At 39.2% G+C, this 24,658-nt stretch overlaps 1 protein-coding gene across 2 annotated transcripts in view; it reads right to left on the reverse strand.

The window, feature by feature from the left end:
- The window catches only part of COL19A1 (collagen type XIX alpha 1 chain), a 661,532-nt gene that overhangs the window by 55,151 nt on the left and 581,723 nt on the right, over positions 1 to 24,658 (reverse strand). For both annotated transcript variants that reach the window (XM_075268349.1, XM_075268350.1), the window contains exons 47-48: positions 5,523 to 5,558; positions 5,355 to 5,399 (exon numbers count right to left, since the gene is read on the reverse strand). In XM_075268349.1, the coding sequence (XP_075124450.1) occupies positions 5,355 to 5,399; positions 5,523 to 5,558 (81 nt within the window). The remainder of the gene's footprint in view (positions 1 to 5,354; positions 5,400 to 5,522; positions 5,559 to 24,658) is intronic.

Below are 24,658 nucleotides of genomic sequence, written 5' to 3' on the forward strand. Positions count from 1 at the left end.
CTGAACCCTGCTGCACACTCAGCTCTGCTGCATCAGAGATGTAGCAAAGCTGAGTGTGCACTGAACCCTGCTGCACACTCAGCTCTGCTACATCTCTGGTGTAGCAGAGCTCAGCGCACGGTCAGCTCTGCTTCATCTCCGGTGTAGCAGAGCAGGCTGTGCGCTGGAGCACTTATACTGTGTTGGCCTCTGGGGAGCCTATTATACTGTGTAGGGGGAATTTGGGAAGCATATTATACTGTTTGGGTCCACTATGGAGCATTTTACTGTGGTGGGGGCACTGTGGAGCAATATGCTGTTATATATACAGCATAACAACTCCCTCACTATAATCTTGGACATGCATTGGAAGCATACAGGGAAAATACTTGGTAATGCTAAATTTCCCCACTGTGGAACTATTAAAGGATTAAAAAAGGATTATCTTAGTGAGCACATGTGCAAGATTTCAGTGAAGAAGCTATGGTTATTAGCCAAGCTATTAGCAGAAAGCTAGTGGATGGGCCCTCAGAACAAGTTTCTCTGGTGGGCCCTAGGCCCTTCAGTCCAACACTATATGGGGCCCAGTCTGTGCTAGTTATGCCCCTGGACCCAAAGAATCTAAGAGTCTAACATTCCACTGATACCATTCTACTCTATGTACAAGCAACAGGAGTAGAGTTAGGTTGTGACATAACAGAGCCCCAGAGCCCCGATAGAATAGGCTGAATACTGAAACCCTGTCCAGGACTCAGGACACTGCAAATCTAGGGCACTGGGAGATTTTTATCCAAATGAGTAAAAATATCCACTGCAGTACAACATTTGATTTCCTGATAAAACCCTTTAAGTATTACAATATGATACATATCGGGGATGCTTAAATAACATGTCTGCAGACAGTTCATCATAAATAGCAATATGTGCATTTAAATGCTTAGTGGACATAATCCTCCTAGTTGTTTTACAGCAATCATGTTTTGTTACTGCCAGAGAAAGCTTTCCAGGGCTGTACATAACACATAAGGAAACCTTCATTGCTGAATTTATGACATATAAGTGACTGTATCCTGTTTCTAAAGTCATTAATTATCGGTGAAGCAATTGCTATGTTTTTTTTATTCCACTTGGAAGGCACTTAAATGGCACACAAGCCTTTGGTTTGAGATTTTGCTGTGTTTTATGTTCTGCACAGAACATTGTGCTCTTACCCAGGTGATCTATAGTTCATTCTGTCTTTATGGAACGTTACATTCAGTCAACAACTTTGTTATTGCCGAGTTCAGTAAAAAAAAACTGTTCCATAGTTCTATATTTTGTCAGATTATACTTATGTATGGCTATGTAGCTGCAAAATAACTATTACAGTTAGCTATATGTGAACTAACAGCATTAGGACAATCTACACATACACTAATAAATGTAACACAAGTCAACTACATTGATTTTCAACTTGTGGAAACCAGTATACAGGACTGCTGTATACTGTAACAGGAATATATAAAGTATAGGCAAAGATTAAACAAACATGCAAATAAAAAAATGTTTGTGTCATAAGTAACACAGCACATTAACTTATGAGGATGACAATTACTCTGGATCTTGTCTGAATAGCATAAAGAGAAAGATACAATGATAAAGAAATAAAGAAACAAATCATAATAAAAAAAAATATCTCTCTCTGTATACTGTATATATAAAGTTTGACATGCAAAACTATTCAGCCCCCCTATATTAATACTTTGTAGAGCCACCTTTCACTGTAGTTACAGCTGCAAGTCTGGGGTATATCTCTACTAGTTTTGTGCATCTAGAGACTGATATTCTTCTTTGCAAAATAGCTCAAGCTCAGCCAGATTGGATGGAGAACGTCTGTGAACCGCAATTTTCATGTCTTATCACAGATAACCAATGGGATTTTGGTATGTACTTTGACTGGGCCAGTCCAACACATGAATATTATTTAATCTAAATTATTCCACTGTAGCTCTGGCTGCATTTTTTTGGATCATTGTCTTGCTGGAAAACAAATCTCCTTTCCAGTCTCAAGTCTTTTGCTGTCTCCAACAGGTTTTCTTCCAGGATTGCCCTTTATTTAACTCCATCCATCTTCCCATCAACTCTGACCAACTTCCCTGTCCCTCTCATAGAAAAGCATCCCCACAGCATGATTCTGCCCCGACCATGTTTCACAGGTGTGTTCATGGTGATGAACAGTGTTACATTTCCACCACGCATAATGCTTTGTGGTTAGGCCAAAACATCATCTGACCAGAGCACCTTCTTCCATGTTTGCTGTGTCCACTATATGGCTTGTGGCATACTGCATATCTTTCTTTCAACTATGGATTGAACAGTGCTCCTTGAGATGCTCAAAGGTTGAGTTATGATTTTATAACTTAACCCTGCTTTTCAATTCTCCACAACTTTATCTCTGCCCTGTCTGGTGAGTTCCTTGATCTTCATGATGCTGTTTGTTCACTAGCGTTCTCTAACAAACCACTGAGGCCTTCACAGAACAGGTGCATTTATACTGAGACTAAATTACACACAGCTGGACTCCATTAACTAATTAAGTGACTTCTGAAGGCAGTGCGCACTGGATTCTATTTAGGGGTATCAGACTACAGGGGGCTGAATACTTTTGCACGTCACACTTTTCAGATTTTTACTTGATTAAAATTTTGAAAATCTTGTATCATTTTCATTCCACTTTCCAATTATCTGCTATTTTGTGTTGATCTATCACTTATAATATCAATAAAATACATTTAAGTTTTTAATTGCAAGGTTACAAAATGGGAAAAAGTTAAAGGGGTAGGAATACTTTTGCAAGCCACTGTCCCATTCTGATGCTGCTGTGATTTCCTTGCAGGATCTGCTTCCTGGTTACTATCAACACATAGAAAATTCAGTTCATAAAATTGAAGGCTAAGGAATGTCACTACTGCAGTTAGTGAAGTCTGTGTTGCGAGGTACCAGGGAACAGAGACCAACATGGGATCTGGGTAGCAGGCAATTGGGAGTAGAGAAGGATCTATGAGTAAGGCTTTGTTTGTTTTTTAATCCATTCTGTGCCTTTTGTAAAAAAAAAAAAAAAAATATGGTGTCCAATAGATGCATATCCAATGGTACATAATACATTTAGTAAGTATGCATCACATTTGATCACATATTTGTTACAATAAATGCAATAAATTGATAAATCCAAAACAAAATTAATAACATCAAAAATCTATTGAGCAACCTAAGCTGTAAATAGATCTATATTTTAGATCTCGTCCTAAGTGTTTTGAAAGGCTTCAAGTTCCATGAATAGTAACTGTGGTTATTTCATTCCCTGGCAGAGATATGCAAGTCTAAATTGTATGATGAGGCGAGGAGTATTTATTGAGGGAGCAGTGTGTACAAAGGCTAGCAGAACCACAGCCACTAGGGATACACAAACACTGCTAATTACACATGCATCAGCGTGCTCAATGTCATGAATTAATGAGTCATGAATTGGAGCCCAGGGAGTCACTAAGCTTTCTAATTTGGAGCATCCATCTCTACCAGCTTCATTGTCAATAATGAAAGAAATCAGACAACTCAAACAACACTTCTATAGAAAAATGGAGCACAACGGAAATAAAACTTGAAAACCCCCTTTTAAAATTACACTAATTAAATAAAGCCGTTTCATATTCATTCCCATTTGTAGCTCCAGACAAACGGTCATCTAATGAGACCACTTCTCCTGGAACTGAACATACCAATTATTCACAGCAGGCCTGTACATCGTCCTATTTGCTGAAATCTACCAGGCTATGAATTTTGCATGAATTTTTCGAGAATCAACAGTCAAATAAACATTTCACTGGAAATCATATGCAAATAGAGCGTGATAGAAATAGAGAACAACACATTACAAGGAGGTTAAAGGCCATTGGAAATCTGTACTAATATATACCATTATATATTGCAGCTACTTATATGGTACATAAAGCCCTTGCATGTGCGTTTTATACTCATAAATCAGAGATGTGGGCATTAGTTATTTTTTCCAAATTAAAACACCCAATTTGTATCTCAGCATCAGATGGATTTCCAAGGCCATAAGTGCAGTTTATCAATTCATAAAACAAGATTTGCTAATGTTGGATTTGTCAATAGACTGTCTAGACTAAACTACTTAGGGAGTGTGGAAACATCATGATTATTGTTATAATTCTGATTATTATTATGTTATGAACACATTATGGATTGGTTCAGATGTAATCAGTTATTGTAAGTGCGCATGAATTTAAAATGTATATAATAGGTTACAAAATATATTTTGTTACATAAACAGATTTCCAAAATATTTTTTTTTGTTACAGATAGACAAAAAATGTGCTGAAATGAATTTCATTATTTGAGATCAAACAAAAAATTCCCTAGCCTTTTGCAAAAATGTGTGACCAACACAATCTCTGTCACAATAACTATCTTACTGATATTGATCATGTGCTATTCATTGTGTACATGACTTCACTTGTTAGTAAATAAAGGGATCCCAATAGATAAATAAAATTTGTCGTTTTTATTGAATTGCAAAGGGCATTGTGCTACAATGTGTGTCAAGCAACGTTTCGGCCTAGTTGGCCTTTATCGAGCCCTTAGCTGGTATGTTTCCAGTTGGAAGGTGTCAGAGTCCTCCCGAGGGTTGTGTGTGGCCTGTGGGGCTTATGTGGGAGAAGGTGTAGGCTTATGTCCCACAGTAAATGATATTGCGTTGTATGATAGCCTTTTGGAATCACAGATTCCCTCCTATGTTGGTGTCCCCAGTTGAGGTATGCAGTATGCCGCCACCAACGGACCACGTGACCCCTTGGACTCCAGGGGGTTCATCATATGGACAGTGTTATTCAGACCAAATATGCCCACCCTAAACAATTCTAATATGGAAATTCAGTCTAAATAATGTCTACTACTAAGGGATACAGAAAGCTCTGTCTTGTGTTAAATGCAGAAAGTCGCAACTTTATTATCAAATCTTATGGCATGGAAAGCATGGATTTTCATTATTAAAGAAATTAAGCCACATCCCTTCTAAAAGAAAGAAAGAATGAATGAATGAATGAATGAATGAATGAATACATTATGTTGGAGGGGGCAAAGTCTGGCATTATATCTGTGTAAAGGGAAATGGGACCCAGAGTACTGTAACACAAAAACATCATGAATTTATTGCTTTGGCTACACTGTGTACATTTTCTAAAATAACATTTTCCGTTTTTGAAAGCAATATGCAAATATACAGTATGATGACCACTAATTTTGATTAGTAAATATGATGGTTTTAGTCATTGATGAAGATATTTATACAACCAGAGAATATTTTAAAAACTCACACGTTCTCCTTTTGGACCTCTGTCACCTGGCCGTCCTGGGGCTCCCTTAAAAAGAGAAAGAGTCATTTATTTAAAAGATTTTGGAGGAAAAAAAAAGAAAATTGCAACAGAAATGTTATTGTTTGTTCACTGAAGTTATTACAAGCAATGAAATTAAACATGACTCACCGGTGAACCTGGTAATCCATCATTTCCGTTTCTTCCCTAGAAATGATATATGGAATTTTAGTAGTTGAATTGCATTGCATAGCCGCACATGAGTTTTAGATCATCAGTTCTCCTTCCTCATCAAGCTATGAAAAAGCGCACACTGTGTACCCAGTAAGGGTGATTATAGGGACTATTTATCAAAGTCTGCAAGTTGCAAAACTGATAGAAATCTTGTTCAACAAACAAAATAAAATTTATCAAAAATTGTTTTTTTTCTTGAAAATAATTCAACAAATGTTACTTTATTTAGTAAATACAGAAAAAGTTTACCATTGGGAATAATAGAAAATTGACTTGATGAAATAGGTTGCATTAAAACATTGGAAAACTCCATTAAGTATACTGCATTAAACTAAATTGTAACTACAATAGATTCCAATAAATAATATCAACATGATCCACTATAATATTTACTAAAATGTATTTGAGTAATAAAAACTTCCAACTTTAAATATAATGCAGGTATTAATATATTACATATGTTTGTAGATATTGACTTATTCAATAAAATTAGTTTAGTTACTTTGGGTTACATTGATGTGGCAGGAAAACTAAGACAATGCCCAAAAGTATAACAAAAAACATGTGTACATGTTTACGCTAGGTTCACACTAGCGCCCGGAGTCCGTTCTCAGCTGTCAGATCGGGTCTGGCTGTGAGTAGAGATGAGTGAACAGTAAAATGTTCGAGGTTCGATATTCGCTTCGAGTAGCCACTCAATATTCGACTACTCGAATCAAATATCGAATCCTATTATAGTCTATGGGGGGAAAATGCTTGTTTCAGGGGTAGGCAACGTTCGATTAAATTACACTTACCAAGTCCACGAGTGAGGGTCGGGATGGATCCTCCGAGAAGTCTTCTCCTTGCAGCGTCCCCGCGGCGTCTTCCGGCTCTGAATTCACTTTGCCAGGCATCAGGCCTGGGCAGAGCCGACTGCACATGCCCGCACTACAAGCAGGCATACGCAGTCGGCTCTGCCCAGGCCCGATGCCTGGCAGAGTGAATTCAGACCCGGAAGACGCCGCGGGGAAGCTGCACGGAGAAGACTTCTAAAGGTAGGAGAAGAACGAGCATTGATTGGCTGACTGTATAGCATTCGGCCAATCAATGCTGGTTCTGCATCAAACTTTTCCATTCGAATAGCGAGTGGTACTCGATCGAGTACGAGTATTTCGAATACCGTAGTATTCGATCAAATACCTACTCGATCGAATACTACTTGCTCATCTCTTGCCGTGAGCGCCGGTGAGCATAAAACGCTCAACGGCGCTCACAGCCGGACATCTTTCAAACCCATTCAAATGAATGGGCTTGAAAGAGTCCTGCAGGTTTCCGTCTCCTGCTCAGTTTTGTGCAGGAAACGGAAACCTGCATGAACAGAGACCGGGTACAGATGTGAACGAGCCCTTAGTTGCAGTTTCTTGTATTTCTTTCTTGCATTAAAAAAAAAAAAGAAAACTTTTACTAAACATAACTAAAACTACCCTACTGCCTGTGATGTTTTATCATACTGTATTGTTTTCATTTAAGGCAACAGAAAAATTTGCCAGAAAAGTGTTACAACTATAGTATGGCACAAAAGCCACAGCATTGTATTATAAAACTGCTTTAAAATAGCATATTTTTAACATTGAAGTAAATACACTAATCTAAGGCCCGATTCATGCCTGCATTCGGGCCATTCCGCTCCTCTCTCCGCTTGAAAAATGCAATTTTCGTGCGGAAACCACGCAGACCCCATTATAGTCTATGGGGTCCACTGGTTTCCTAAGGTAACCGCTTTTTTATGCAGATTAGGTTTCCATTTGGGGGTCCCCAAGCGGACTCCTCAAATGGAAACTCATGGGCAGATGTGAACCGGGCCATAAGCTGGTAGGACAGAAATAGACTGAAAGTGAGCAGTACAGTGTATTGGATATTGATTTTAGCATTAAAAGGACCATCTCTATACGTGAGCATTAGGCATTTGCTAATGAAATGAAGACTTTTTGACATATTTTGCTTATTTGTGCATCTATATGTGAAATATTTGACTTTGAAGTCTAAGTTCTTTTAAATAGTTGATGGACATTTCAGTTTATAAAGAATTTGAGTCCAATGCACTACTTTCTAATCCAGCCTACACTACATAAAAGCTATTGAAATAAATGCAATATTATGCACAGAATTTAGTTGTTTGCTTGCTAACTAATAGGTCTCTATTTACACCATGTTTATGGGTTATGTCTACAATGTACAATTTCAAACTTACAGTGGTGACTTATAATGTCTGGATGACCTCCTGGAGCAAGGGGATCCCAAAGTGGCCAAAGCCTTGATGAACATTGTAATTTCTGCATGATTTTTTTCTATAAATCACAGCAGAAACCTTCACAAAACCACTTGCAAATATGGTTGGCAGAACATGACCTGCACAGATATTGTCACATAACCTTATGTGCGCAGGTCCTGCTACTATTGTAACAGTGTTAGCTGCTGTTGGGGTTCTGGAGTCTGAATTTATTTAGGTGTCTGGTCTGGGGTCTGAATTTACTTGTGTTTCTATTGAGTCTGGACTATAGTAGTGAGGTTAAAGACATCCTGGCAGTAAACTCTGCATTTATCAGGAGTCACTATAGCTGAGTCACTGGATCTATAGAGGATTTGTTAACTGTCTTGACATTTCTGTTATTGTAGATGCCTGTGTACAACAAAAAAAGTATCCAGTCTGATAATGTCAGCAATGATAGGACACTGTCAATGTGTAGGGATACGACCCTTTCACAAAGGAACTGATAACATATAAAGATGGTTTTGACTATAGATATGACATAGCAGAACGGTGTACGAGAGGGAAAGGGCCACATTTTGGGAACAGAGTGAGGCTTATGGTCTGCTTAGGCTTCCCTATTCGGCTTAAAGAGGACCTTTCACCACTTTTGGGCACATACAGTGTTATATACTGCTGGAAAGCTGACAGTGCGCTGAATTCAGCGCACTGTCGGCTTTCCCGATCTGTGCCCGGTGTAAAGAGCTTACGGTGCCGGTACCGTAGTGCTCTATGGTCAGAAGGGCGTTTCTGACCATTAGCCAGAGATGTCCTTCTGCCTCGCGGCGCCAATCGCGCTGTGCTGTGGAGCCGGGAGGAACTCCCCCCTCCCGCTCCTGATAATGCTCGTCTATGGACGAGCTGTGTGAGCAGAGGGAGGGGGCGTTCCTCCCCGCTCCACAGTACAGCGCGATAGGCGCCGCGAGGCAGAAGGACGTCTCTGGCTAATGGTCAGAAACGCCCTTCTGACCATAGAGCACTACGGTACCGGCACCGTAAGCTCTGTACACCGGGCACAGATTGGGAAAGCCGACAGTGCGCTGAATTCAGCGCACTGTCAGCTTTCCAGCAGTATATAACACTGCATGTGCCCAAAAGTGGTGAAAGGTCCTCTTTAATATCTGGATACTGATCCTTGAAAACTCATTCTCATCCCTATGTGCGTATATACGTTATTCCATTTGAGGTTGATTTCACAGTATAATGCTGGTATGGTGGTATGGTTCAAAAGGAATATACTGAGAAATGTACATATTGTGTCAACTAATTCCAAGAATCTTGCAGCAACGATAGAATCTCCAGCCATTTTTGTTACTTGCCCCAGGTCACAGCCTCTCTATATATTTTACTATATGTAGTTTGAACAAATATTTTGTCTCACCTACAAAGACTCTGTGACAATATCCATTAACTGATGTAGACAAGGTTATATGAGCAGTATGTATATACTGTACATACACCTACAATACATGAAGGAAGGGGATAGGTATCAGTATTTTAACCATACCCTGACCATATACAATTAGAACACTGCAGACAGGAGTAACGCTCATTATGAACATACACTGCTGTAAAACATATGGAGGATGTCAGATTTTATCTGGTTTTGTATATCACTATTGTAATACATGGTTATTACTGCCACCTAAGTGTCAGTTTAATGCCATCGACCTTCTCATTCACAAGGTGCTTCTCAAACTGAAAACTTTTTTTTGCGGAACATACTGTAAGAACTCTGTACTGTAAGAAATAATTTTATTATACTTTGGCTCTGCTTATATAAAGTGTTCACTGATTCATTATATTTTAGACCCAGACTTTACTTTGACAATATTTGTTATGCATTTTATACACCAGCAGCAATAGTTGTTTTGTATATAAGATAGGGAAATAGACTGTAAACTCCATTGGGGACAGGGGGTGATGGAATGGCGACACTGGGGCAGATTTATTTTGCACAACAATCTTAATAAAGGTCACAGCACATGCAAGGCATGCCAGATTTACCAAAAGTCTCATAAATCTGGCATACACCTATGCATCAGAACTGAACTCTATGCCAGTCTGGAGCCTTGCTTTCTACCCTGCTCCGTCCACATTCTCGTAAAGTGGTGAGCAAGACATAGAATGGAGAATGTGTCAAATTTGAGGCACAAGAGAGGGCCTTATGCCAATGATGGGCCACATTATCACACTTCCCAAGAATACTGGCATAGATGTGTCAACGAGTTTCCCGCAACGATTATACAACACTGCAGAATTTGTTGGTGCTAATGTCAGCACTGATGTGGAAGCAAATGGGCCAGTAGCCACACTGACCTACTACTGTTATTGAAGCATCACTATAATCTTGGTTAAAAGGCACAAGCAATCCCCTTATATCTTGAGAAAATTTCAGTTTGGGAATTTCAGGCATGCGTTTATTTACATCAGCTTGTTTGATACTGATATACATGTTATTTATTTGGTTCACAGCTGTCCATTATTCGTAAAACTCCAATTAACATACAGAAGAAAAGCTGTGTTCTAATCCTTTTTGTTTTACAGCTTTTGACAGTTTTCTTCTCACTGAAACCGTGCACTCCCTGGGTACTGCTGCATAGACACTTCTTGGATCTTTTACAGTCTTGTTCAGTGTTCTCTTTTGTTGGCCTCAATACTTGCTTCTATGTCCATGGAGATAATGTGAAGCTCCATATTATCTTCTTTGCTTCCCGTGTACATTGTCTCTAGGAGACTCCATGCGCTCATTTAGATTATTTGTATAGAGACCAGAAAACACCTTTAATTGCTTTCTCTATATGAAACATCGCTCCACAAGATCAGTAACACAGCTTATGATTTCTTCTGGCAAGGATGATACATCACTGCTTGAAATCAAAGCGAACTTCCAAGTCTTCAGTATAAATGTAACACGATTCCTGACATTATGATCTCTGCCAGTAAATCAGAGGTAAAGACAGTGGGCTATACTAGTACTTTGATACCATACTATATGTGGATTAGTTCTGACTCTTTTTCTACTTTTACTTCATCTGCCACACGGAGCCCAGAAGTGTTACTTTTTTTCCTACCGACATTTATTGCATAGCTAATGTCTTACGTAAAATCCTCAAACATGCTGTATCTACTGCAGCCTTCACTGCCTGGATTCATATTACTCTTCATTATTTCTAGAGTTCTGCATTTCAGATCTAAAATTCTCCAACTTGTTTTTGATCCCAATTGATGATGTGCATTATACTATTTTTGGCATTCCCAGACACCATTATAAATAACTCAAGTTACCCTATAAAAAGTGAACTATTGAAGTGTGATACTACCTTCAGCCTGAATTGTGTTATATGAAAATCTGCACCAAACCAACATGGCTATTTCCCCATGAACAAACATGCAATGAGCCATATTGGTGACCTGCACAGTAAGAAACAATGTCTTACTTAGCAAGAAGTAATAAATAAGTGTGGAGAACCATTAAAATACATGTATTGATTATAAGAAGGTTTCATTCTAGAATATTGGGAGGTAATTTATTTTTTAACCTTATTTCACTCCATAGAGAAAAAGCTCTTCATATCAAACCCCATCAACAGTATATTGGTAATGTGGTGATGGTATTCTTCAATAGTCAATACATATGCTGTAATATTTATAGATTTCAATTATGTATCTTAATAACCAATGCTCCTAAATGTTTTGCTACTTAAAGGAATATTCCCTTCTCGACCAACCATGGCAAAGACTGAAATAGCTGGCCACAAGTCCCAACCACAAGCTTGCACTTATGGAAACAATCAAACAGGACAATTCTACTCTACACCCTAACAGAAGGGAATGAGGAGCTACAGAAAGTGCGTCTCAGTTTTGCTATGCTTTTTCTGTAGCTCCTATTTACCACTATGGAATTGAGGAAATAGCATAGAGCCAAACTGATCAGTTGTTTACCTAAGTTGTTTTACTTGCATCCAACAATTCCCAACTTGGCCATGACTAAAAGGATATTGGGTAAAAAATATGCAAATCTAGTCTCCTGGATGGAATTAGGAGAACAGAGTGCACTCTGTACACCACCCTATAGAGGGCAGCATCCTTAACATCATGAACGACTCAGTTATAAAGTCTTTTAATCATAATGTGGATTTAATTGCTAAATCAGTATTTCTGTCCCAAAAGGAACAGATTCCCAACTATTCCTTTTGGGACAGAAATACTGATTTAGCAATTAAATCCACATTATGATTAAAAGACTTTATAACTGAGTCGTTCATGATGTTAAGGATGCTGCCCTCTATAGGGTGGTGTACAGAGTGCACTCTGTTCTCCTAATTCCATCCAGGAGACTAGATTTGCATATTTTTTACCCATAATCCCTAGCGGAGCAGGAATGACTTGTAAGTCTCCGTACTGCCTATGTAGGCGAACACTCTCCCTAATGTGGACGAGTGCCCCCATACCATAAAAGGATATTTTCACTTTAGTCAGTTATGGCATGGATATGCTATAACTGTCCTGTAGATGCAAGTCACACTTCTAAGGTCTGTATCTATCTCTGGAATAAAGGTCCCTTACACACCTGTACTGCCTGTTGTTCCATCCACTGTTCCTGGAAAAGTAGCCATGCATGCACAGCTCTCTCTATTTGCATATATAAGAGTTCTGTTTTTGGTACTTTGATTGAATTGACTAGAGAGAGCTGCATGTGCCAGAGGTCTTATCAACTTGTAACATGGATGCCCTGGGACCCACATTCTGGGGCTCCTATGAGAATCTATCAGATACTTATGGAATATCTTGTGGATACCCAACATTTAACTTAAAGTGGTTGTTCTAGAATTGAACAAACTGCAAAGCGGCCCAGGGCAGATGTAACATAGAAAATACATGCTGTACTTACTTGACCATTGTGAACTATCACAGTCTGTTTGGCTACAGGCTGTGCGTGCCTTGCCTCCTGAAAGCCCTGCATCTCACATGTTTACTGAGACCAATCAGTGGCCTTAAAACTTGTAGGAGAAGTAACAGTGACATCACTTACATACGTCACTCTACAGTGACCACTGGGGCCACTGATTGGTCTCAGAGGTCATGTGGTTCAGAGGAATCAGGGCCCTAGGCACAGCACATGACTGAATAGACTACATCGATGGGCAACTGAGAACTCGGGACAGGTGAATATTTTTTTTTTTTTTTTTTTTTATCAGGTCCCTCCACAGTTTATCCAATTCCCCTTTAAAGGGACTCTATGATTGGGAAAAGTTATTTTTAACTAATCACATCCTTGCATAGCCTTTAGAAAGGCTATTCCACATCTACCTTTAGTATGTAACTTGCCTCAGTGGTTTTTTTAATAAGTCAGTTTTTATTCATATGCTAATGAGCTTCCTTCCAGCACAGGAAGTTCCCAGCAGCCTCTTCTCTCCTATTATCTCCTATGTGTGTGCAAGTAGGAAGTCATCATCATCAGCAGCAGCCTGTGCTGTATACACCCATAGAAAACAATAACAAAGAGGGTGCACGATGGTGCACCGAGTCTAATTAGCATATGAATAAAAACAGACTTATTCAAAAACCACTGAGGCAATTTACATACTAAAGGTAGGTGTGGAATAGCCTTTCTAAAGGCTATGCAAGGATGTGAATAGTTAAAAATGACTTTTCCCAATCATAGAGTCCCTTTAAATTCAACCCTGTTACGTCATTTCCCTTACATGAAAAATAATAATTTCTAAGGATGTTTAATTTTACAGTAAGAATGGGTTCATGGTAATGGTACATTAGCCAACATACAAATGATGACCAGAATACTGTGACAGAGTCAATAAAGTCAATTACACATCAATATGATCTGCAAGAGGCAAAGGGATATGCTAACTATTCCATTTCTATATGTGTTACGACCCAGTATGGGGTATATGCATATTCATGCAAACATATTGTTTTGAATTGGTTTAATAAGAAATTGGAATTCTTACCCAAACTGGAGATAAGTGTGCATACATCTGTAGATGTAGGTGTTAGTCTCACCTTTGGGTCCACATCCAGCTCTAAAATATGGATTCAAGACATCAACCCAAATGAGTGAGGCAATTGCTGGCAGCTACATCCAGGAGAGGACTGCTGTAGTGCTCCTGTTCAACGGACAAGCATGTCCATTTGCAAGAATTTGGCATTTGCTCCAACGTTACCAAGTTATCACATTACCAAAATAGACTATAGTATGTTCACAGTGTACTGTATAAACGGTGCAGATGTAGTAAAGTTTAACATTTAAAGAGGTTGTCTCAAAATGACAGCTTTTTACCAGGAGGCCACATATGTCACCTGTGATGTCCCGGTTCATTTCCTTAGGTCGCTGATTGGCCTCTGCATTCACATGCAGAGAGGTATGTTTTGTTTTTGTTTTTTTTTCCCACCTTCCTGGCCTCCTAGTAAAAAGTTATAATTCCTGGACAACCCCTTTGACACGTTGACTACACTCTGCACTATGGCACGGAGCTTTAATTCTTTTAGTCATGGATTTTCAGTAACTTGTTGTGTTCTGTGATAACATATTATGCTGTAAGTTATTAGTGTCAAGCTACATAGTTCTATATACATATATATACATACACAACCAATGGCTGGCGCTATATGTCATCTACATTTAATGCAATGTTTTCTTGTAAAGCAGCACAGACCTTTATTGTATTAGCTTTGTAGCAGCTAAATACATAGATTAGTATCATGTAACTCCCCCATCATTACTACAACAGAAGTCCTATAGGGTAAAGCAAATACAGCACAAATTGAATATTGTCAACAACTGAGAACAGTGAGAAAAGAAAACGGCTTTGTGGATTCTTTCATTTCAGTTCAGAATGAAATATGTAACAGGCATGTGAGAAAACCTCCAATATGGTGCATTATATAACATCATACTCATATGCACACAGAACACCACTAGATGGTAGTGTTGGATATATGAATAAAATTATTCTCCGAATTGATCGCAATGAATGTCTGCAATGGCTAGAATACCGTGGAATCAAAGTTCATTGCAACTTTCTCCTATTAAATCATCAATTGATACGCTTGTGGGTTAAATAAGAAGTGTAAGGTCCCTGAGTTTTATAGCTCGAAGTATTTAAGTGGCAGAGGCGCTGCTGCACCAGGCTTATGCTGCCTGCAATTTTGCAGCTGCAGAATCCAGTTTGGATAAAGCAGCCCTTGAAATGTTGCTTATCCGCTTACATAGAAAGAACAACATTCTGTGCAGTACACTACCTACGTCATATTTTCAGCCTCTTATCTGTTCATAACTAGGGCTGACAAGAAAATAATAGCATTTTCAGTGGACTATAATGCATTGCCAATGTTTACATCTCCAGTCACACAAGTGTTTTATAAAATGCTCCAATAAAACTACAATACAATAAAAGATAAATAATTGCCCCGAAAAGCTGAATAGTTCATGACACCGGCTACATCATACAATTAAACATGTCTATCTCTCTAACTCACCAGTCATTGCTTTAGTTTAGATGACAAATACAGCGGTGCCAACCGTTCAATTAACCCTTTGGTTTACCATGTAAAACATGTAAATCAAGATCTAAAATACTGCAATATCACAATGAGATGTGCCTGGGAACGCCATTACCTTATATAATAAATGGCCCATTATACACAGAATGGCAGACTGGAGTAATGATTAATGAGTTTATATTTTGAAGCTTAAAGTAGAACTCCGCAATTTATTTTTTTAATGTGTTCGTTATGTACTTATTCCACCAATATATATAACTCACTTAGTTATTCCTTTCAATCTTAAGATATTCCCCTTTTGGGTCATGTGATCTCAGGGTACTCCCCCCCCCCCCTTCCCATCTCAGGCAACAGACCTTTCTGTATGATTTAAAAAGCATGGATTGTACCACACAGTCTATTCACAGGAGACAAAAACTGCCCCCACTAGCTACTGTTGATAGAAGACAGCTCATGTCACACACCTATAATGGAGGAGATCAGTGCATTCTCCCTGACTGTACATTTATGGCCTATTCCATTATTTGGGAGAATACATAAAGAAAAGGATAATCCCACCACCCCGCAGCAGCATTGATAGTGCAATCCTCTAGATGCCCATGTAGTGCTGTCCTAAAGCATCATGGAGAAAGAGAAATATATAAGTCAATATGGAGTCTGATCAGGAGTGAGGAGAAGCTGGATTGTAGGGATATGAGGGGAGTATACATGAAAGAAGCCTGGAGTGTGACAGACAGTCATGTGAGTGGTGCAGGAATGGAAAAAAAGGTTACGTTTGGGATGCTTCTTTAACATGTCATTTACAACACCAGAAATTGTGTTCATGAAAAATAGGAAAGATCACTGCCTGAAATAAGCCTGGCTGTCGCTATCATAGAAAAAAACGCTTCATTGAAATTTTGTGAGTATATGCACAGAACAACACGTCCTGACCGAGACCAAACAGGAAGTAAGGTGATGTAACATTGTTCCCATCTGACATTCTGTCAGATGGGATCAAAAAAGAGATTAGAGGGAAACAAACTGGGATTGCAGCCAAATGTCTGCTGACGGAGCAGAGAGGGCTCGCCTGATTTTCGATTGGAAGGTGCAAGTCTCGAGGAGGCCTGTGTAAATGAATGTCATTTCAGGAGACTAACTGTAGACATCATTTCAAAAAACAATAAGAAGACAATTTATCATAGTGTTGCGGCTGCATAGCTGGTAACACTGATAAAAAAAAGAACATCACTCTGCTGGCTGTACTGTTTTCGTGCAATTCGTGCACCTGCTTCCCAGCTGGGAGAGCGTGTTGCTTTGTGCTGCCTAATTGAAATGTGATATTGATCTGTGCTCGGCGTAATAATGTTTTTCATACTATATCTATACATGGAGCATACGATCTGGCACTCTTGCTTGTTTGTTTCAACAGGAAAACAAATGACCCACATAGACCGGGATGATGGGTAATGAAGCAAATCCAGAGCTGTTTCTACGGAGGGGCGAATTTCAGAAGTAAACAAGCACATTTAATGGAATATTCAAATAAGACAAGGAAGAGCAGGAAACATTGAAAAAACGCAATCGACACAAGGGCAGGAATGCATCTGTCCTTATTTTTGTAGAATGCAAGTACTGTATGAGGAAAATACATACAGTATGTGTTATTCTGTATATGTATATCAATATGTGCCTATTTTCGTCAATCTAGAATTTATAGTGTCCAATTTTAAGTGAGTGAGTTAAATAACCCATTGTCAATCAGATCAAGCATTTTACATCCTCACAATGTAGTAGTAATTATTCTGCTCTATAAATATTGAAAATATCTATGTGGAATCTGGGAATCTGGCCTACTATTAGATCAGCAAAAGAAGATGTAGTGACAGATAGCCCTAGAGAGACCCGCCCCTGCAGAACTCACAAATAAGGCAGATAAATCTTTTGAGGGTAGAGTGGATTGTATAATACTCCGGTCAAAGCTACATTTTACATATTGTATTCATGACCATACTGTTTAATATAATATTCTCAGTCCAGAAGAACAAGATACCAGAAAGTACTCCAAATAAGTTTGCTCTTTATTCCCACTGTATGTGATGTTTCAGATTTGTAATGCTTGAGAAAAACTCAAACCCAAAGCTTTGTTAGGGATAAAGGGATAATTCATTTGGAGTGGTGCCTACTATTCTGTTCTTCCTGCTATAAAGGGACTCCTTTAACTCTCCTGTCATCTGCTGTTCACTCTTTCTATGTTTAATATTCTCCAACCAGTGGCTTGAAAGTCACTGTGGCATCTCTTTCAATGTTATTGAATAAGATTTATGTAACTTAAAGTTTTCCCACTAATAACATTTATCTATTCACAGGACAGGTTATGCTTTCTAGATTCCTTGACTCCTTTCTTAATCACCAGTACAGAAGACTTTAGTCCTCTTGTCTCCTCATCAGCAAGTCTTATCGTATACAGTGGCATGCAAAAGTTTGGACATTCCTGGTCAAAATAACTGTTATTGTGAACAATTAAGCAAGTTGAAGATGAAATGATCTTTAAACACACTTATCTATAATTTTAAGCAATATCAGTTTATTATTATCTTTGAGCACAATTTTAAAGTGAAAAAGGGAAAGGAGTACCTTGCAAAAGTTTGGAAACCCTTGTAGATTTGTGTGCTCAGATAACTTTGACCAACGTCTCAGACCTTCATTACCCAGTTTGGGTTATGGCTTGTTCACTATCATTGTTAGGAAAGGCCAAGTAATTCAAATGTTAAAGCTTTATAAATACCCAGCCTCCTTTAACCTTGTACCAAAAAACAGCCATGGTTTCTTCTAAGCAGCTGCCTAGCACTCTGGTGGAGGCCCACAAAGCAGGAGAAGGCTTTAAGAAGATAGCAAGGCGTTTTCAAGTTGTCCTTTCCTCAGTTCTCAATGTAATTAAGAAATGGCAGTTACCAGGAACAGTGGAGGACAAGATAAGGTCTGGAAGACCAAGAAAAATTTCAGAGGCAGCTGCTCTTAAGATTGCCAGAGTGGCAAAGTAGAATCACTGGTTGACTGCAAAAGACCTTCAGGAAGATTTAGCAGACTCTGGAGTTGTAGTACATTGTTCTACTGTTCAGTGATACCTTCACAAATATGGCCTTCATGGAAAAGTCATCAGAAGAAAACCTCTCCTACGTCCTCACCATAAAATTCAGAGTAAGAAGTTTGCAAAAGAACATCTAAACAAGACTGATGCATTTTAGAAATAAGTCCTTATATAGAACTTTTTGGCTCGTAACACATAAACTGGTACTCCTGGAACAAGAATGTACTAAAACATAACTTTTAATAGTCTGACTAAAAATAGGAACTCGTTCCCTTTAGACATATAATAAAAACCAAACAAAGGGTAGGGGTAGGGATAGACACTCTCCCATGCTCCCACCCTAAATCACATATACGTTATTAAATGGGAGGGAATGGTACGGGTTTCTTAAATTGGTCCTATGTTATTGCCACACTAGCGATCTCTGAACATTAGAACTTATAGAAAACCCTCACTCCATTCCCCACTGACACTCGGTTCTGCCCCACCCAAAGCTGCAATCCTAGCTTGTGTTAATTTGGTCGGTCAATATGAGGTGATACTGGCGTGGATAGTTTTTAGCCCTGGTATTGTTTCTTGGGCTTAACAATGTATCCCATCACACCTCGTATACTAAGCCCCTGAGAGCTCTCTGATGAACCCCTACACTAGTAGGTGCTCCCTCTTTTGGGGGAAATTGCTAGTAGATTGCATGGGTAGGGGAGCCCCCTGGCACTAGACACCATTAGGGGTTAACTAAATATAACAATGTATCCCTCTCTACGCGTTTCGTTTTGTACTCCTCAGGAGAGTAATATCAAAATAATAAATAGAGCGTCAAAGAAAAATAATGAATTGCGGTTAAAACCACATTTCCTGCAGCCCTGATGGTGGGCTGCAGTGTAGAAGCGAGTCCGACCAGAACTTTTTGGCCATAATGATCAAAGGTATGTTTGGAGAAAAAAGGGCACGGAATTTCAGGAAAAGAACATGTCACCAACCATTGAGCATATGGGTGGCTCAATCATGCTTTGGGGTTGTGTTGCAGCCTGTGGCACAGAAAACATTTCACAAGTAGAGGGAAGAATGGGTTCAATGAAATTTCAGCAAATTCTTGAAGTTAACATAACACCATCTGTAAAAAAGCTTAAATTGAAAAGAGGATGGCCTCTACAAATGGATAACGGTCCTAAAACATGTAGAAATCCACCATAGACTACCTAAACAGCGCAAGGTTTTGCAATGGCTCTCAAAAGAGCAGAGCATGCAAGACGACCTAGGAATCTCACAGAAGTGGAAGACTTTTCCAAGAAAGAATGGATGGAAATCCCTCAAACAATAATTTGAAAGACTCTTGGCTAGCTACAAAAAGCATTTACAAGCTGTGATACTTGCCAAAGGGGTTGCTACTAGGTACTAACCATGTCTGGTGCCAAAACTTTTGCATCAGGCTATTTTCATTTTTTGTTATTTTGAAAACATAAACTATGAAAAAATATTTTTTTTTTCCAAAAAATACATTGGGAATTTTACTTTTTGAATGTTATGCCTTTTGAAAATCATTTTCTCTTCAACTTGCTTAACTGTTCACAATAACAGTCATTTTGACCAAAGGTGTCCAAACTTTTGCATGCTACTGTATGTGTTTATGTGTAGTTTTGTATCATATCTTCTGGACCCGAATGTAAAGGGATCCCTATCTATCTTATGCAATTGAGAATAGTGGCTTATTTTATGGGGCAGAGGAATCTTTGGAGCTCTTTAGGGTCCAGGGCCCTGTAGTGACTGATACCTCTTCACTCCCTATAGCTGCACCCCCTTTTGTTGCCCCTAACCAAATTCAGTAAGAGTGGATACATCTGTTTCCCTAGATCTATAGTTATTTAACATTTATTCCTTATCCTTTGGATAGTTGATGAATATTGTTAAAGCACCCATAGAAATGAATGGAAGCACCTGTGACGCTGACTTTGCCGCCGGCCGGCCGGCATCACAGGTGTTTCCATTCATTTCTATGGGTGCGTGCTGTTCGGATTGGCTGATCCCAACAGTGTTCGCTCATCTCTATTAAAGAGAAGAATATGACCATCACAATCAAACTGGAGAGTCCATGGTTATTAAGGTGGCCAGATACCTTCAATATAGGATTGGGTATACAGGTTGCGGGCAGTGAGAGGTAAGTATTACTGCTGTACTTACCTCTCTGCTTCTTACCCCTCCCACTCTTCCTTTCTCTGGGCATACATAAAACGATACTAAAAAACATTGTGTAGGGCCACTGGATTTGAAAATTATTTTATAAGCTGAACATTTTTGAGATGTTATTTAAGATGGGGGTACTACATGGGGGACAATATATTTCAGACAGGCCTATCACAATTCCTATCTAATTCCGTACCGTAATTAGAATCCCTAAAATAAACCCTACTCTGCTCCCGCTCCCACATTACCCCACATGATATGATGCCATTTCAGGCAAACTTTCTATGTCCAGGCACCATCTGCATGTTAAAGGACACAACTGGTGTCGGCTCATACAGTTTTGTTTGTGTAATGACAGTAACTTCTATTACAAAATTGTCTGACCATTGTATAAGCAATACTACCTCTGATGCCGCCCCTGCTACCTCTTATGTCACCCCCTCTACCTCATAGATTGTAAGCTCTTGTGAGCAGGGCCCTCAGTCTAATTTTTTTAAATGACTATTTCTTTGTAATGTATCTTTTTGTCTGTACTTGAACCCTACAAATTGTACAGTGCTGTGGAATATGTTGGCACTATATAAATAAAATGTATTATTATTATTATTATATTATGTATATGGCCACTATATGGGGAACATTATTTTTCACGGAGATCACTATATAGGGGACATTATTTTTGACGGGGAGGCCACCATATGAGGGTGTCATGTAGGGGCCATCCTAGCACATGACGAGGGTGCGGCTGTCAAGGGTCAACTCACTACACTCACTCAATCTTACACTCAACCTTCACTCAGACTGCAAATTGAGCATAAATAGCACCACAAAACAGTTCACGCACCCAAACTACAACCTCCCACTGCCAGTGGCATAACTAAAGTCCTGTGGGTCCCTGTGCAATATTTTGTCCAGGGCCCCTACCTCATCCCTATTGAAAATTCTTGATAGTGATGGTTACGGGTGCTAAGGAATTTAATCAACCAAAAGGGCATGTTCACACAGTTTTTTGGCAACGGATTTTGAGGAAGAATCTGCCTCAAAATCCGCCTGCCAAAACAGCACCCATTGACTTCAATGGGAGCTGCTAGCTTCTTTTTTCCGCTAGCCGGTAGAGGAAAAAAGAAGTGAGATGACCTATCTTGCTTTGGATTCTGCATCTGAATTAGTCCTGGGCTCCGCGGCACGAGACTTCCTCCTAATTAGGCTCATTCATTCGGCCCTAATCCAGAGCGGAATGCACTGCATCGGTATTCTGTTGCAGCTAGTCACGCAGTATGTTCACATGCGGAATCCATTTTACGCCATGTGAACATACCCTTAGTGTGGTTAGAGTAATCTGTGAGTCTCCTTGACTTATGGGCCAAATGGAAGCTGCAATTTCAATATTGATTCCAGTAATTATGGGCGCCCTAAGGCTCCATTGCCCCGATTCAGCTGCACCCTCTACACCCCCTAAAGTTACACCCCTGACCCCCGCTGATTTGGCTTCATGGAAACCTCACTCAACTATACATGTGTTTCTCCAACAGTCAGACACACACATACAAAGATATAGAAAAAACATAGCACATTAGAGTCAGGCAAAAATATATCTAGCAAAGTGCATATGACTCTAGGTCAATAAACCCGTAATGTCAGACATGTCCTGACCAAAAAATATCCAATGCAAACAAAAACAGACTCAAAGAGTCCAATAGATCACGACATTCAACATATAAGAAAATATATTTTTATTAATGAAAATCTCTAAAAAGTACACATAACTATGGAAAATACACACATAGAGACCAATGGCATACTGTAAAAAACAGGGCAACCCAGCAGAGGCGACCTATAGCACAATCACCATATGAGACTGATGAGAAAATATAGTCAATATCCTTCATATATTGTAACCACACACGTATATATAAAGAAGGAATGGGGATCACAAGACCCCCACAATAGAGATAGCTAAATAAAAGTGTTATAGGGGAGAAAATCCACCTAAACGTATATTCATCACAATAGAGCAGCTGTTGCTATACATAAGCACTATCCATGTGGAAGCAGCTCAGTGAAAATGTACTAAGATAAGAAATCCATATAAGTATATGTCCATAATCCCAAGACAACTTTAGCTATCCATCAGTCTCTAACACATAAACATAATGAATGTGTTATCAGCGTAACTTACCCATGGCTAGGTGATAGAAAAGGTGCTAGTGTAGGGCCCCAATGTATGGGTGAAGCCCACCCGACGCGCGTTTCGGCACGTGACACCGGCCTTCTTAGGCTGCTTCCACATGGATAGTGCTTATGTATAGCAACAGCTGCTCTATGTGTGTATTTTCCATAGTTATGTGTACTTTTTAGAGATTTTCATTAATAAAAATATATTTTCTTATATGTTGAATGTCGTGATCTATTGGACTCTTTGAGTCTGTTTTTGTTTGCAACACACATACAAAGGTAAAGAGTTCAAAGAGCAACACACAGTAACCTTAAATTTAACAATTTGATACACAAAGGGTTCAAAGTGATATATATATATATATATATATATATATATATATATATATATATATATAAAACAATAACAAAGGACACAAGATTCAGACATCTCCGCTGATCTGACATCAGTTGTAAAATATCATAGTCTCCTAATCTTGTGTTTAGCACACCTCCCTGCCAGGTTGCCCCCCTCCTCTTACTCCCTGAGGGGGGGGATGAACAACTCATCTTTATCTGGGAAAGAGGAATTCCTTTCCTTACCTTAGAGAGCTGTGTCCCCACTGACTCTGGAAGTTGTCCCATGGTCCTTACCCTCCTTCCTCTCTATGGGTCACTACATAGCCCTTCCTTATGAACCTGCTTAACCCTGACGTCATAAAACCTATAAAACATCTGGTTGTGCATGCCAAAACGAGCAATTTCCCCTCTGGCCCCCTTACATTATTAGGTAATAATACATACAGAATAACAAGTACACCATGCTAAGTAGTTTCTATCCTCACAGGGGCCATTATTGTGTATGGAGGCTGCTATATTGGGAAATTATTTTTTTTATAGGGGCCTCTATATAGGCACATCCTATTGTACTTGGTCATTATATGGTGAACATTATTTTGTATGAAAGCCACTATATAGGGGACATAATATTGCATGGGGGCCACTATATAAGGGAGACTATATTGTCTGGGGCCACTATATAGGAGATATTATATTGTATATGGTCACTATATGAGTGACATTGTACAGTAAGGGGACATCATATTATATAGGGGCAGTGATAAGGCCATTGTACTGTGGATGGGGCATTAAACTGTGGGACATTAGAGTGGAATATGCATACAGAGGAATATGTGCTTAAGTCAGCATCAGACTTGGCCCTGATTACGCCTCCCACTGTTTTCAATGAAACCCAACCTTAATGAGTTATCCACCTTAGGATGAGCAATCAATATCACATTTGTGGGGGTTCAACAACCAGGACCTCTGCAGATCAGCTGTTCCTGAAACAGTGCAGCAACTGGTAATGTCAATATTCTGGGAACCACACTGCTCATTTCCCTTACGATGTATGGTATGAAAAATTCCCACACCTCCCTTTTTAGAGAATTTGTACACCAAATTTCAAACACAACCTCAGCCCAAATCACACTCCACTCCCCCACACACCCTACACCACGGAAAATAATATAAAAAAAATATAGCTTTTGATCAAATGACCCTTTGGCTGACTGCTATTCCTCCAGACTTTACTTTACCTGTGTATGCAAGTTGTGGCCAAGCATGCATATGTTGTAAATGGAGAGAGGAGAGAAAGTCTCTACCAAACTCCTCTGGTGGTTGCTTACATTGCCTGGCAACAAAAAACGATTGAATGTTGAACATGCCTGATCTTTCCTTCCCCTAAATTCATTTGTCATCCATGGATGTTAGGAATATAGCTTCTACTTATGATCTAAGTCTTTTAGTCCTAATATGTTTTCAGGAGACACTATGTAAGAGCTATAGGTTCTC

The sequence above is a fragment of the Leptodactylus fuscus genome, chromosome 3 (assembly GCF_031893055.1).
Source record: "Leptodactylus fuscus isolate aLepFus1 chromosome 3, aLepFus1.hap2, whole genome shotgun sequence".
Lineage (NCBI taxonomy): Eukaryota > Metazoa > Chordata > Amphibia > Anura > Leptodactylidae > Leptodactylus > Leptodactylus fuscus.